The following is a 15,858-nucleotide window of genomic DNA, read 5'->3' as shown; positions in this document are numbered from 1 at the left end:
TTGAACCAATCGGTCACTCCCAGTCTATGATAAACCAGGTTCAAAATGTGAATTCTCACTTGTGTAGAAATTAAAGATGCTTTACGTTCAAGTCTTGGCACCAATCCTGCCTCACAGCCGACCAGGGCCTCCTAGTGGATATAACAGATCCCTGAGGCCTGATCACCTCCAAGAATGATGTAACCAAGGCTGTGACCCTTTGTGGAGCCAGCCATTTAATTTGGAGTTGCCAGTGCAATCATCACGTTAGGTCCTATGGCCTTAATGTTTAAAACAGAGGTCACCGTGGGCTTCTGCGGTAAGGAGAGGTGCAAGTGGTGATGAGTTTACTCTGAAGGTCACCACACGTCACGTAAGGGGTGAGTTTCAGGAGAAAACATGGCCTTTGTGATGACTACAGCCAAAACAGAAACTGAACTCACGTCACTCAGCATCACAAACCAGCTGACTAAGCTAAGCAACCCTGACTGTCAGCCAAGTGTGAAAGCACCTTCAGCTCATAACATATTAGGAACAGGAGGAGGCCATCAGCCCCTCAAGCCTAATCCACCATTCATTGGTGGATCCTGGCTGACCTACAGTATCCTTATTCCATTTGCCTTGGATTGGTGCTCCTTGTGGGCTTTGATGTCATTTTTCTTTGTGTGAGCTGAGCTTGGGATAAAAGGCACAAAATGCACCAAGAAAAAAAGGCTAGTGAAGCAACAAGAGACACATGAAGCATTTGCTGAACTTTAATATTTCATGCATGTGTTGTACATTAGTCTAACCGTTTTGAAATTGCAAGAGCTGGCTTTTTAAAAAAATTGTAAGTATCTGGGGCTATCTTGATTCCTTAAGGCTTTTAGTTAGCAGAGAAACTAATAAAACTGATACAATAACACAAACCTCAAGAACACAAAAAACAGGTGATTCAACCCAGCCAGAACTTATTGTCTACGTGAGCTTCCTCCACGGTTAATCTCCTCACTCAGCTTTCTCCCTCATGTGTTTAATGAAGATTTCCTTTTTGGTCGGCACAGTGGCACAGTGGCTAGCACTGCTAACTCACAGCGTCAGAGATCCGGGTTCAATTCCCGTCTCTGTGTGGAGTTTGCACATTCTCCCCGTGTCTGCGTGGGTTTCCTCCGGGTGCTCCGGTTTCCTCCCATAGTCCAAAAATGAACAGGTTAGGTGAATTGGCCATGCTAAATTGCCCGTAGTGTTAGGTGAAGGGATAAATGTAGGGGAATAGGTTTGGGTGGGTTGCACTTCGCGGGTCGGTGTGGACTTGTTGGGTCAAAGGGCCTGTTTCCACACTGTAAGTAATCTACTCTAAATCTAAGATCCTCCTCTGTACAATTCTCTGTATTTGATAAGACCATATCAAGAACTCTTCACTCAGTGGATGAGGTACAGAGTTTCAGCTGGTTAACAAAGCTCCCTGGTAGATTCTAGACACAATACATCTCGTCACCAATTCCTTTGTCTGTTGGCTGGAGAGTGTCTGAAGTCACCAGGTCCTGTTTCAACTAGGAGAAAGTGAGGACTGCAGATGTTGGAGATCAGAGCTGAAAATGTGTTGCTGGAAAAGCGCAGCAGGTCAGGCAGCATCCAAGGAACAGGAGAATCGACGTTTCGGTTCTTTGGTTCCTGAAGAAGGGCTGATGCCCGAAACGTCGATTCTCCTGTTCCTTGGATGCTGCCTGATCTGCTGTGCTTTTCCAGCAACGTATTTTCAGCCCTGTTTCAACTAGGCCCACCTCCCCACTGGAGACTTCGGGGGGGGGGGGGGAGGTGTTGTGGTGGTGAATGGTGCTTGGTGTCAGTTAGCAGTACTAAACCCCTGTCTACTTTACCATTGCCTGGCTTATCAGGGACCCAGATTCGATTCCATCCTCAGGCGATTGTCTGTGTGGAATTTGCACATTCAGTGTTTGCATGGGTTTCCTGCAGGTGCTCTGGTTTCCTCCCACAGTCCAAAAGATGTGCGGACCAGGTGAATTGGCCATGCTAGATTGCCCACAGTACTCCGGGATGTGTCGGTTAGGTGCATTAGTCAGGGGAAATGTAGAGCAGTAGGGTAGGGGAATGGGTCTGGGTAGGATAGTCTTCAGAAGATCAGTGTGGACTTGTTGGGCCAAATGGCCTATCTCCACACAGTAGGGATTCTATAATTTGCCAAACCTCTATCTGTTTTACCAAACTACTGCCTATTTAGCTAAACCTTGTTTACCTAATCTCGAATAATTTCTTATTCCCACTTGCTTCCAATTTCCTGGATGTAGTTGTAAATATCCTAGGAATAATGGTTGTCTTATCCCAGTTTGCACATTCTCCCCGTGTCTGCGTGGGTTTCCTCCGGGTGCTCCGGTTTCCTCCCACAGTCCAAAAATGTGCAGGTTAGGTGAATTGGCCATGCTAAGTTGCCGATAGTGTTAGGTGAAGGGGTAAATGTAGGGGAATGGGCCTGGGTGGGTTGCTCTTTGGAGGTCAGTGTGGACTTGTTGAGCCGAAGGGCCTGTTTCCATGCTGCAAGTAATCTAATCTAATCTATCCCAGATACTTTGTGGCCGCTGGCAGGATAGTTCACCTGTTATTTGATCCAAATCCAGGGTAATACAAAGATGTCTTAATTATCCACCATTATCCCCACCCAGTCCTTGGCTATGGACTTATGAAGGGCTTATGCCCAAAACGTCGATTCTCCTGCTTCTTTGATGCTGCCTGACCTGCCGCGCTTTTCCAGCAACACATTTTTAAGCTATGGACATTAAATGGCTGAATCCTGGCATGCTGTGTCCAGCTTACGCAATCGTATAACCAACAACACCCCAATGTCATGGTCCTATCTAACCTCCAACAATTGGAAATTATGCTAGGGATGGAGCAAGACTGAATGTGAGAGCTGGTGTGTGCCTGTGTTCCAGTGTGTGGGTAGAAACGTGTGTATACACCCAGGCAACTGCAGAAATCATCAGAGTTAGTGCAATGAGCAGCAGGCAACTTAGTTAAGCTAGGTAGGTAAAGGTAATCAGCTCAAAACAGCACTTCATATCACTGGGAGAAAGAACGTGGAGAAACAAGAGTTGTCAGAATCCAGACAGACAAGACACATAACAATACAGAGAGAGAGATACTACACAACAGATAATGGCATAGCAGCAGAGACAGAGAGAAACAACAGCATACATAAAGAAAGAGAAAAAACGATCACATTTATCCCCAAGCCCTGGCTGCTCTTGACAACTGAATGGCTTACTGGATCATCTTTGAATGTGCGAAAAGCCTCTGCATAGTGTGGGACTGAAGTCACTTGGAGTTCATTCTGAATGAACAAAAATGTTTCTCTCTATGATGGGCACTGGTAAACAGGGTTGGGTATTTCATTCCAGTGTCAAACCTCTTATGTTGGTACCCTTTGTGAAAAGGTGATGGCCGAGTGCTGGTGTCACTTGACTAGCAATCCTGAGGCCTCCAATCTCTGAGGACATGACAGCTGTTAGAATGTAAATTCAGTTATTCAATATGGAATTTTATATGGGCATTTCCACTCGCTGCTGATGATGAAATTTGCTGCCACCATCTTCTTTTCCTGTCGAAAACCACAGATCCCAGCTTGGCCATTTCCTGGTCCAACTATAAGTGTCTCTTGTGATTGATGAGATTTTGTTAACTGCACATTAGCAACTAGCTAGTCTTCATCATGATGATAATCACCCATAGTGGCCACCGATGCAGTGGTTCAGTGCTAGTATCCCTATCTTTGAACCAGGTGGTCTGACTTCTCCAGAAGTATAGAGTCATAGAGGTGTATAGCTTGGAAACTGACCCTTTGGTCCCAACCCATCCATGCCGACCAGATATCCCAACCCAATCTAGTCCCACCTGCCAGCACCGGCACATATCCCTCCAAACCCTTCCTATTCATATACCCATCCAAATGCCTCTTAAATATTGCAATTGTACCAGCTTCCACCACTTCCTCTGGCAGCTCATTCCATACCCGTACCACCCTCTGTGTGAAAAAGTTGCCCCGTAGGTCTTTTTTATATCTTTCCCCTCTCACCCTAAACCTATACCCTCTAGTTCTGGATTCCCCGACCCCAGGGAAAAGACTTTGCCTATTTACCCTATCCATGCCCCTCATAATTTTGTAAACCTCTATAAGGTCACCCCTCAGCCTCCGACGCTCCAGGGAAAACAGCCCCAGCCTGTTCACCCTCTTCCTATAGCTCAAATTCTCCAACCCAGGCAATATCCTTGTAAATCTTTTCTGAACCCTTTCACAACATCTTTCCGATAGGAAGGAGACCAGAATTGCTTGCAATATTCCAACAGTGGCCTAACCAATGTCCTGTACAGCTGCAACATGACCTCCCAGCTCCTGTAGAAAATATCTACACTGATAGACATTGTTTCAAAGACTTTAAAGAGAACACACTCCTTCGAGGTTCTAAGCTGTTCTGCCTATGGGCTCGTATGACACCATCATAGTAGCATTCCTCAGTATTAACCCTTTCAGACCCTTACACAACATCACCTGCCCAAAGCTAAGAATCACACAACACCAAGTTATAGTCCAACAGGTTTATTTGGAAGCATTAGCTTTCAGAGCACTGCTCCTTCAACAACAACCTGATGAAGGAGTGGTGCTCGGAAAGCTAGTGCTTCCAATTAAATGCTGGACTATAAGCTGGTGTTGTGTGATTTTTAATTTTGTCCACCCCAGTCCAGCACCGGCACCTCCAAGTCACCTGCCCTAACTCTTCTTTCCATTATTACTATTACTTAGATCTACCACTACCTCATTTCCCCACAGTCGCTAGCTTTATAAATGCAGCCAATCTGAAAGACTCGCTATTCTCTCCAAACCCATTCTCTTTGGAGTTGTAATGTTGATAGTTTGCTGGGTAGAAAGCTATTGCCTTAGATTCTCTCCAGACAAAGGTCTGTAGATCATTTTAAACCTTTAATCTCTTGGACTTTCCCTACTTAGGCAGTTTCTACCCCACAGTGGGCCTGAATCATTTGGCATTTGGCATCTTCTCGGTGGTGTCTTTCATGCAACTGTATGCACACATCCTCAATCTGTGTCAGCAGTTTTTAATTCACAATCTGCCTGTGTTGAGGAATAAAGTCCCTACACTCAGGTTCAATTCCCACTTGCTCCAGAGTTGTGTTAATAATATCTCTGAACATGTTGATCGGAGAAAAATGGATCTGTGTTGAAGCAAGCAAATTTTTATTTCAATTTGCCAATAGGTTTCTATTCTCTCGTTCACCCTCAGCAATTGCATTGCCAGTGAAGTCATACTTTTCCATAATCTGTAGGGATCATTAAATTAAATTACCTGGTTACTGAACTCTATGAACACTTGCTTTTTCAAAATGATATTAGTTCTTAGTTGAAGTAATTGTCAAAGACTTCTGGTACGTCTTCAAAAGTCAATTTGGAAGCTCTCTGGTATCTCAGAAATTGTTTTCTCAGAGATGTCCAATTCCGTTTTCTATTTGACCAATCTCTGAAATGAAGTCTTCCTTGCAATATCATTTCTGATGCTATTTCTTCTGAATGTGATCACATATTTTGCTTGCTTTTGTTTTTGAGAAACTTTTGTTTCGCAGCAGTAGCATTTCTACTGCTCTGAGCCATGGAACTGGAGGATTCTCCTGTGTTTTACAGCTAAAATGCAGATGTTCTGTCTTCTCGTGGTGAAAAGGCAAGATTGCCACCCTGCACAGGTTAATTAGATTCCTGCTATTCATGGATAATGTGGAGGAATCCTACATTCTTCCTACATCTTCGTCAAATGAGTTCTGCTCCCTGTCTTTAATAAACAATTCCCACTTCAATTACGGTATTCTGAATGTTAACAACAAACACTGGTCTTGCCAGTAATGCTCACATTTCAAGTAAGAGTTTTAAAAAGTTATAGGTTGCATTGTTATGATTGACAGTGTTACAGAGACTTTGAGGAGGGTCAGATGACACCCCCTCCCAAACCCCCGTTCCCCACCCCGCCGCCACCAAGATCCTAAGTTGTTCTGCTCACTTGTCGGGATGACATCAACATAATTCATCGTGATTATGGCACTCCTCAGTAGTAACCCTTTCAGACTTGCACACAACATGGAAAATCAAGCTAGTCTCAGCACCTATCAACAATTGTTGTAAAATCCCATCATGTTCACTAATATCATTGACGTATTTACCTGGTCTGACCTACATGTGACTTCAGACCCACAGCAATGTGATTGACTCTTCACTGCCCTCTGAGGGGATCCAGTAAGCCCTCAACATATGAATGAACAATTTTTTAAAAAACACTGAAAAGCAATTGTAAATGGACAAAAAAACGCAGACTTTACCAATGATAACATATCCCACACAAAAGAATGAAACTACTAGAATATATCTCTTTTCGCAGTTACTTCACACTGACAATGAGAACCCCTCCACTCCAATCATATCCATCATTGTGGAGGGAAGCACTATCTATTGTAAATGTCCCACTGATTAGGCATGTGTGTGCACGTGTGCATGTTTGTGAACATGTGGATGTGAATGTGTGTGTTTACACACGTGAATGTATGCACACACTGGAGAGTTTGCACACTGATCAGTGAGTGAGGAAACGAGCAGGCCCTCATTTCTTCCAGGGCTGTGTGAAGATTTGATCAGTTAGTGGTGAAGATAGGAATTGGAAATAAAAGATTTTTCAAAAAGCCTTAAAGAGTGTACAGGTGAAGAAGCCCCAGGTTGGACTGCTCGCGTGCTTGGCAGTGCTTATTGATTGAGTGGACACTGATGCTGATGTGTTGCTGTATGCAGATTTTAACATTTCACTGCATTGCTGCTTTTTATGAATATTCTGTGCTGGATGTGTCTGTGTAACCCAATGGGCCTTTACCTCTTTAAACTGCGGGACATCATTTAAGAATCATACTGCACAGAGCAGGCCATTTAGTCCATCTAGTCTGTGTCAGCTCTTTGAAATTCTCTTGCTCACTTCCTACAGCTTTATCTTTTCTTTCTCCTTCTCAAGCATACCTCCAATAGCCATTTTGAAAGTTACAATTAAAGTTGCATCTACTGCCCTTTTCAGAACAACATAACCTAAAACAATTTTTGCCTCACATCCCCTCTGGTTCTTTAGCTAATTATCTTAAATCAGTCTCCTTTCATTACCAACATTTCTGTCAGTGGAAATAGTTTCCCACTCTCTATTCTAACACAACCCCAAGTAATTTTAAATATCTCTGCTAAATTTTTTTGTAACTTTCCACTAATAGTACTGCTTCCTCACAGCACCCAGGTTTTGATTCCAGCCTCAGGTGACTGTCCATGTGGAGCTTGCATGTTCTCCCCTTGTCTGTCTGGGTTTCCCCTGGGTACTCCGGTTTCCTCCCACAGTCTAAATATGTGCAGGTTAGGTGGATTGGCGATGCTAGTTTGCCCCATAGCTTCTGGGTTATGCAGGCTAGGTGGATCAGCCATGGGAAATGCAACATTACAGGGTTAAAGTAGAGGGGTGGGTCTGAGTAGGATACTCTTCGGAAGGGCAGTGTGGACTCAAAAGTGCCAAATGGCCTACTTCCACACTGTAAGGATTCTGTGATTCCAAGGAGACAAATTCCAGTTTATCCTTATTACCTTGTATAATAGGTAGACCCCTCAAGGGTTTGGCATTGGAAGTGTTGGACTCAACATTGATAGTGTCCCAGATTTAACTGACTTTCTCTTTATTTTTCTGGACTGAGAGTTTTACAGAATTATGTGCAGCAACGTATTTAGCTCAGGCAAGTTTAGGCCAATCAGTCGTCCTCAAAATGCAGATCGATTGATAAATAAAATAGAGTCAATTTGCTGACAAAGTCACTTCACAGAAAGCTAGGACCTATGAGCAGGAAAAGGCCATTCAGCCCTTCAACCCTGTTCCGCTAATCTAAAGGATCAGGGCTAAACTGATTGTGACCTCAATTCCACTTCCCTGTCTCCTCCTCACTTGGCTCGGAGGTTGATCAAAATACTATCTAACTCAGCCTTGAATAAGTTCAATGGTTTCCCCCCTCACGCAAACCCATTCAAATATTGTGTAAATGCGATGGTAAGTTGCCTCCTTGAGGCATATGGGAAGGTGCTGTCACAGGACAATTTGAAAAGGACCTCTAGGGTTTTGGACTGATTACACCCAGACAGACAATATAGATATAGCTGGACATGTGGCCCAGAAATGTCACACATGTGATCCAGTTATACCAGGTTATGTGATCAATTAATGCCTGAATACATGACTCAGTGATACCTGGAGGTGTGCTGTCAATACCCAGTAAATGCCCAATATACCACAGATCAGAAACTGGGCCAGATACAGATCGGGACCTACGAAACCAAGGAAACTTCGGTGGGTTGCAAGCGTGCATCTCATTGAGGGTAAATGCTGTCATCATGGAGGACACAGGCCAGCGTTGTGTTTGGCTCTGTTAATTCTCCAGGATTATTATGTACCTGGGCTTTCTGTAAGTCTCGCTTTCATTGTTGAGAGCTAGTGCTTGGACACATAGGTGTCTCATGGTTCAGGGACATGCTTTGAGGGCTTCTTCAGTCAAGCTCCAGTTGCACAGGTCTGTTTGATTAATAGGAAATAATTAAATTGTATGGCACCTCAATGCCATAATACTCCCCTATGAATACATGAAATGGAAAAATATCATCATTTGGACAGTACTGAGGTTTGATCTATTGTTTTAATAAAAAAAACTTAATAATTCCCAGAAAATTTCACATCCAATCTTAAATTGTTGAACTTTGTAATTTGTCTGATTCTCATTGAATGCTCTACTTTTTAAAAAAATGTTCACAAACATGTGTTGTATGAAATTTATCTATTTCTTATTGTCATACTCACAGGCCAGGGACAGCACATGTATAGAGATGGAGTAAAGATCCCTCTACTCTTTTAAACTAAAAGTAAAGTCCACTCTACATTGTTCCCATCAAACCTTCCCAGCAGAGGGACAGCATGAGGTTAGATACAGAGTCAAATAAGACCATAAGACATAGGAGTGGAAGTAAGGCCATTCGGCCCATCGAGTCCACTCTGCCATTCAATCATGGCTGATGCGCATTTCAGCTCCACTTGCCAGCGTTCTCCCCGTAGCCCTTAATTCCTCTAGACAACAAGAACCTATCAATCTCGGCCTTGAAGACATTTAGCGTCCCGGCTTCCACTGCACTCCGTGGCAATGAATTCCACAGGTCAAGCTTCCACTGTATCTATCAAAACATTCCCAGGGCATGCACAGCACAGGGTTAGGTATAAATAATCCTGATTATTTCTGACCCTAATTTCAGGAGAGGAATTTTCTAGTTATGCCTGTGTGACATTCCTCCCAGCAGTGATATTGACAGTATTTTGGATTAAAACTGCACAAATTCCCCATAATTAATTTTCTTATGTATTGCTGAGCTGAATCTGAATCCAGATGTGCAAAGTTAAAGAGCAGTGTGTTTATAGCAAGCTGGTGAATCCATGGTCACTTGTGCTAACTTGCCCCGGGCAGACCTTTAAACAATGCCCAGGACAGAGCAGCATAGAATAAACTGCACCGAAAGAGCTGCTCTTATCCAGAGATTGCATAGTTCTTTTGCTTTGCATCCTGGAGATTAAGCATCTCTCCAAGGACCCAGCTCTCTGGGGGACTTATCAGCCTTAATCTTGTGTTTTTCACACTGTCATATTTCCTAAACTACACATCCTTAACCTTGTTCCATGAAAAGTTCATAGATCACTGGTTAGACCATCACAGAACGACTGTGGCCAAATCTGGGCTGGATGTCAAGGCCATAGGGATGGTACTAGGTGATGGGATATCAATAATGTAGAAAGGCTGCAAAAACTGGGATCATGCTTCTTCAAGTAGAGATAGAACATAGAAAAATACAGCGCAGTACAGGCCCTTTGGCCCTCAATGTTGCGCCGATCCAAGCCCACCGAACCTACACTAGCCCACTATCCTCCATATGCTTATCCAATGCCCGTTTAAATGCCCATAAAGAGGGAGAGTCCACTACTGCTACTGGCAGGGCATTCCATGAACTCACGACTCGCTGACTAAAGAATCTACCCCTAACATCTGTCCTATACCTACCACCCCTTAATTTAAAGCTATGCCCCCTCGTAATAGCTGACTCCATACGTGGAAAAAGGTTCTCATGGTCAACCCTATCTAAACCCCTAATCATCTTGTACACCTCTATCAAGTCACCCCTAAACCTTCTTTTCTCCAATGAAAACAACTCCAAGTGCCTCAGCCTTTCCTCATACGATCTTCCTCCCATACCAGGCAACATCCTGGTAAACGTCTTCTGCACCCGTTCCAGTGCCTCCACATCCTTCCTATAGTATGGCAACCAAAACTGCACACAATACTCCAGAGTCTTATACAACTGCAACATGACCTCAGAACTCCGGAACTCAATTCCTCTACCAATAAAAGCCAGTACGCCTTATGCCTTCTTCACCGCACTATTTACCTGGGTGGCAACTTTCAGAGACCTGTGTACATGGACACCAAGATCCCTCTGCTCATCCACACTACCAAGTATCCGACCATTAGCCCAGTACCCCATCTTTTTGTTAGTCATACCAAAGTGAATCACCTCACACTTACCCACATTGAACTCGATTTGCCACCTTTCTGCCCAGCTCTGCAGCTTATCTATATCCCGCTGTAACCTGACACATCCTTCCTCACTGTCAACAACTCCACCAACTTTCGTATCATCCGCAAACTTGCTCACCCAACCTTCTAGCCCCTCCTCCAGGTCATTTATAAAAATGACAAACAGCAATGGTCCCAAAACAGATCCTTGCGGAACACCGCTAGTAACTGCACTCCAAGATGAACCTTTACCATCAACTACAACCCTCTGGCTTCTTCCAGCCAGCCAATTCCTAATCCAAACCTCCAACTCACCCTCAATGCCATACCTCCATATTTTTTGCAGTAGCCTACCATGGGGAACCCTATCAAACGCCTTACTAAAATCCATATACACCACATCTACCGTTTTACCCTCGTCCACCTCCTTAGTCACCATCTCAAAGAATTCATAAGGTTTGTGAGGCACGATCTGCCCTTCACAAAACCATGCTGACTATTCTTGATCACATTATTCCTATCCAGACGTTATAAATCCTATCCCTTACAATTCTCTCTAAGACTTTGCCCACAACAGAAGTGAGACTCACCGGCCTATAGTTACTAGGGTTATCCCTACTCCCCTTCTTGAACAAGGGAACCACATTTGCTATCCTTCAGTCTTCTGGCACTATTCCTGTAGACAACGAGGACATAAAAATCAAGGCCAATGGTTCTACAATCTCCTCCCTTGCTTCCCAGAGAATCCTAGGATAAATGCCTACGATGAAGGGAGGATTTAATTGGGAGGTTTTCTTGGCAGCAACAAAACAATTAGTTTTCACCAACAGAAGTCAGTTACCGGAAGATTTAAGATCCTTTGTAAAAGAACCAGTGGGGAAATGAAAGTTGAGAGATTCACACACTGAGTTAATCTGGAACTTGATATCTGAAAGAACATAACAGGAGGGGGAGGTAACATATTTAATAGGAACTTGTAAAGTGGATAAATATTCGAATTGGAAAAAAGTAATTGCAGGGGACTTGTGGATCACCCCTTCAAATAGCTGGCACAGGCAGAATAGGCTGAATGACCTCCACTTTGTGTTGTATGACAGTACGATGTAAATACTGTTAAAACTTCCAGGACTGCAGAGCTCCGAGTCTGTGTAACTAGGAGATTGTGCCACCGCAACTGTTTACCTTATGGACTGTGACCCCAAATCTCCTCCCCCAGTGCTAACTATCTGCCAGTTTCTGCATATCCCTTGATTTTGACATGGCAGTAGTCTCTCTCTCAGGGACCTGATGAAAGTGTTTTTCAGGGAAATGTGAACATTGGGCAACCAAAACTAGTACAAACATAAGATAGTTACTAATAAACCCAGTATGGAACTTAGGATAACTGTCACTGTCATGGGGATGGAGGTGATTAACATAGATATATTTAAGGGGAAGCTTGATAATTGTACAAGAGAGAAAAGCATAGAAGGGAAGGGTGGAGTGAAGCCAGATGGGAGTATAAACACCAGCATGGAAATGTCAGGCTGAATGACCTGTTTTTTGGCTGCAATCTGTATTGAAAATCACGTTAGCACTGCACATCCTCTCACACATGTGCCCTATTTGTCATTATGGGTATAGATGAGCTCATTGCCACTGAGAGTCATTTATGTCCCTTTCTCCCATAGTGGCTATCCTCAGGAATTGCAAGTGCCTTCACCTGTACATGTAAAATAATGCAGGGCACACCCTCCTTCCAAACCTCCCATAAACTGATCTGTCACACAAGAACAGTCATTTGTGATGGAGTTGGCCAGATGTTAAGTTTTGGAGTTCATAACAGTTCAGTTTCCTGGAGTTGGGTGCTGGCTGCTGGGACTTGGGTTACACAGAGCCATTGTGAAAGTGTTGATGTGATCTCCCGCAACTGGCACTTATTCTAATGGAACCTCTTTTCTTTGCTTCTGTAGATATGAGGACAACAAACCATTTCTCAAGTAAGATCTAGTATTACAATGTCAAACCTAGTGCAGCTATTGCCCGCCTATTGTCTGACCCTGTCAGCTGCATCTTTCCTTTGTGTGGTATTAATGATTGCAGCGTTCCTTGCTGTCTCTGGTGTGTGAGTCATTGTTGGCTAAAAGACTCACAGAAATATGTCGGAGAGTGTATTCTGTCCAAGAGCATCAAACTTTAAGAAGACTGTCAAAGCCTTGGAGAGGGTGCAGAAAAGATTGGCACCAAAGATAAAGGACTTTGGTTATGTAGATAAATTAATGAAACAGTAGAAGACCCCTTTTGAGAAATGCAAGTTTAAGGGGTGATTGAACAGAAGAGATCAAACTATAAGGATTTTCCTGAGAAGTTAGGAGGATCCACAGACAGGAGTGTCCATAACTAGAGGGCATGGGTTTATTGTAATCAGCAAAACAAATAGAGGAGAGAGATGAGGAAATTGGCTCTGGTGCATTAGTTGAAAGGGTGGGAAGCAAATTCAGTGTTTTGTTTTATTCCCAAGTATGAGAGTACTGAATAAGCCAGATATTGATTAGAATCTGGCTTTGTAGTCCATACGTTTTGAAAGATGCATGGAAAAGCCAAGGGTGAGTCAATAAATGGCAGGATGAATGTAAACCCCAATAAAAATCTTAATTGTACAAACCTGAACAAAATAACTGCAAGCCATAATGACTGAACAGCTGTGATGAAGATTGAAAACCATGAACACTATGTATACAACTTAGTTACACCAACTAATTGGAGGAGAGAGTTTGGGAGAGTGGAAACTAGACTTACAAAGCAAAAGGATATGGCAGCATTGCAGACCATCAACGTGGATAACATATCCAGAGTGAGACAGGAAGAGAATGTCTACACCCAAGTTCAGCTGGAAATAGGGAAGGCAAATGGAATGTTGACCTTTATTCCAAAGGGAATGGAGTATAGTAGTAAGGAGGCTTTGCTAAAACTATACCAAGTCGGACCATAGCTGTGAGCAGTTTTGAGCCCCTTAACAAAGCACAGAGACATAAAAATGTGATCCTTTAAGGAAGAAAATCTATCATCCTTACCTAGCCTGGCCTATGTGTGACATCAACATCATGGGTGACTGCCCGAGAAATTTCCTAGCAAATCAGCTCAGGGGCAAATATGAATAGGAAACAAATGTTTGCTTTTCCAGTGATGGCCACACCCCATTTAAGAAGAAATAAAAATAGAAATGATGTAGTATTTACCCTACTTCTCCTCTTGGTCACCATTACCAGCCATGGGACGTCAGCTGCAATATGGGCTTGAACTAGTTATCCATGTGGTGTGAGCCTATCAACATTGGGTGACAACTCTTGTAAAGCCATGTTTATCTGACCTCATTACACAGATCCCTTTCTTACACCTGAATTTCTTCTCTACTAAATTGAAAGACATTTCCAGGTCTGTATACTAAAACCAAATTTAAAATGGAAGAAAACCTTCATTTTCAGGCCATTCTGAAATATCAAATGAAATATCTATTCAAATGTAGGTACTGTTGTAAAGCATGCAACATGGCAGCCAATTTGCACACAGCAAGCTCCCTCTAAGGGCAATATGATGAGATAATCTGTTTGGGTTGGAGTTAGTTAAGGAATAAGTATTGCCAGACCACCAGATGATTATCCCACAATCTTTAAAGCACCATTGTGATATAAACATTTACAGAAAACTAAGAGGGCAGGTCTCAGCTGAAATGCAGTATCCCCACCAGGGAACATTGCTTTTGTATTGCACTAAGAGGGTCAGCTGGATTTTGTGCTCGAGTCTTTGGGACTCTTTCTATTCATTCACGAAGTGTGGGCATCGCTGGTTAGGCCAGCATTTATTGCCCATTCCTAATTACCCTTAAGGTGGTGGTAAGCCACCGTTTTTAACCACTGCAGTTCACAGGGTGCAGATAACCCGCAGAGTGTTTTTGTAGGGAGGGAGTTCAAGGATTTTGACCCATTGACGTTGAAGGAATGGCGATATATTTGCAAGTCAGGATCATGTGTGACTTGAACCCACAATCCCTTGACTCAGAAGTAAGATGCTTCCCACTAAGCTGATGTCAGTGGAATTAACGATGGGAGAGATGTTAATTCAGTGGTTGTGAACTCATTTTCACCAAGTTTACAATATCACACAAAGTCAAAATGTAGCCATGAGCCTGCTGTTATACAGGAGAAAGTGAGGACTGCAGATGCTGGAGATCAGAGCTGAAAATGTGTCGCTGGAAAAGCGCAACAGGTCAGGCAGCATCGAAGGAGCGGAGAATCAATGTTTCGGGCATGAGCCATTCCTGAAGCTCATGTCCGAAACGTCGATTCTCCTGCTCCTTGGATGCTGCCTGACCTGCTGCGCTTTTCCAGCAATATATTTTCAGCCCTGCTGTTATACAGACAGGGTCCAGTTAGGGGGCATTGAACAAAACTGATTGAGGCTTTTGGTCACCTTTAATTGTAATGTCAAAGAGTGTTCACTCAGCTCTGGAGATGGAGGCATTGTCTTAGATGCAAGGTTTGGCAATTTGTGCCTCCACATTATCTTTTAGAAGAATGGGAGGCAATTTTATTGAAACATATAAGAATCTGCAGGGACCTTGGAAGGTAAGGTACTGACAGCATGTCTCCTCTCTTGGGAGAGTCTAGAACAAGAAAAAGTTTCAGGATAAGAGGTCTTTCATTTAAGACAAATTAAGAGCAATTTCTTTTCCAGAGGGTCACCACTCTGTGGGATTCTTCTCCCCACCCCCGAGAGCAGTAGAGGCTGGTTATTGAACATATTTAAAGCTGAGTTAAATAAAGTTTTGTCCAACAAGTGTTATGGGGGCAGAGTAAGGAAACTGGAGTTAAGGCTACATCAGATTATCCATAACCTTAAATGAATGGTGGACTCAAGGGACCAAATGACCTGTTCCTGCACCGAACTCATGCATGTATGGGTAAGTTTAAATGGGAAAATAGGAAAATATCTAAAGCAGGATTAATAATGCCGTAAGGAAGGACTTGCCCTTGGGGTGAGTATACAACTCTCCAAGAAAGGATGTGACTGGCATCTCAAATCTGGGCACATTGTTTCATCCCTTGTTGACCTGCTGCAGCAGTTTACTCCGTCATCCATTCAGCTATCCTTTCACATTTAGATTTACAGAATTCGTCATCATTCATGCCTTTCCTTGATAACTGGAAGTGTACCAAAAAGGCAGGGTGGCTA

The 15,858-nt window shown here is 43.3% G+C and overlaps 1 protein-coding gene across 19 annotated transcripts in view; it reads left to right on the top strand.

Annotated features, from left to right (window-relative positions):
• LOC140467980 (adhesion G protein-coupled receptor L1-like) overlaps window positions 1-15,858 on the top strand; it is a 621,988-nt gene that overhangs the window by 571,169 nt on the left and 34,961 nt on the right. For 14 of the 19 annotated variants that reach the window (XM_072564089.1, XM_072564084.1, XM_072564081.1 and 11 more), the window contains one exon: window positions 12,600-12,626. The exons of the other annotated variants lie outside the window; for them this stretch is intronic. In XM_072564089.1, coding sequence (XP_072420190.1) covers window positions 12,600-12,626 — 27 coding nt within the window. The remainder of the gene's footprint in view (window positions 1-12,599; window positions 12,627-15,858) is intronic. 19 annotated transcript variants of the gene reach the window in all.

Source organism: Chiloscyllium punctatum, chromosome 46, assembly GCF_047496795.1.
Source record: "Chiloscyllium punctatum isolate Juve2018m chromosome 46, sChiPun1.3, whole genome shotgun sequence".
Taxonomy (NCBI): Eukaryota; Metazoa; Chordata; class Chondrichthyes; order Orectolobiformes; family Hemiscylliidae; genus Chiloscyllium; species Chiloscyllium punctatum.
The sequence above is the reverse complement of the archived record's forward strand: the minus strand, read 5'-3'. Positions and strand labels throughout refer to the sequence as shown.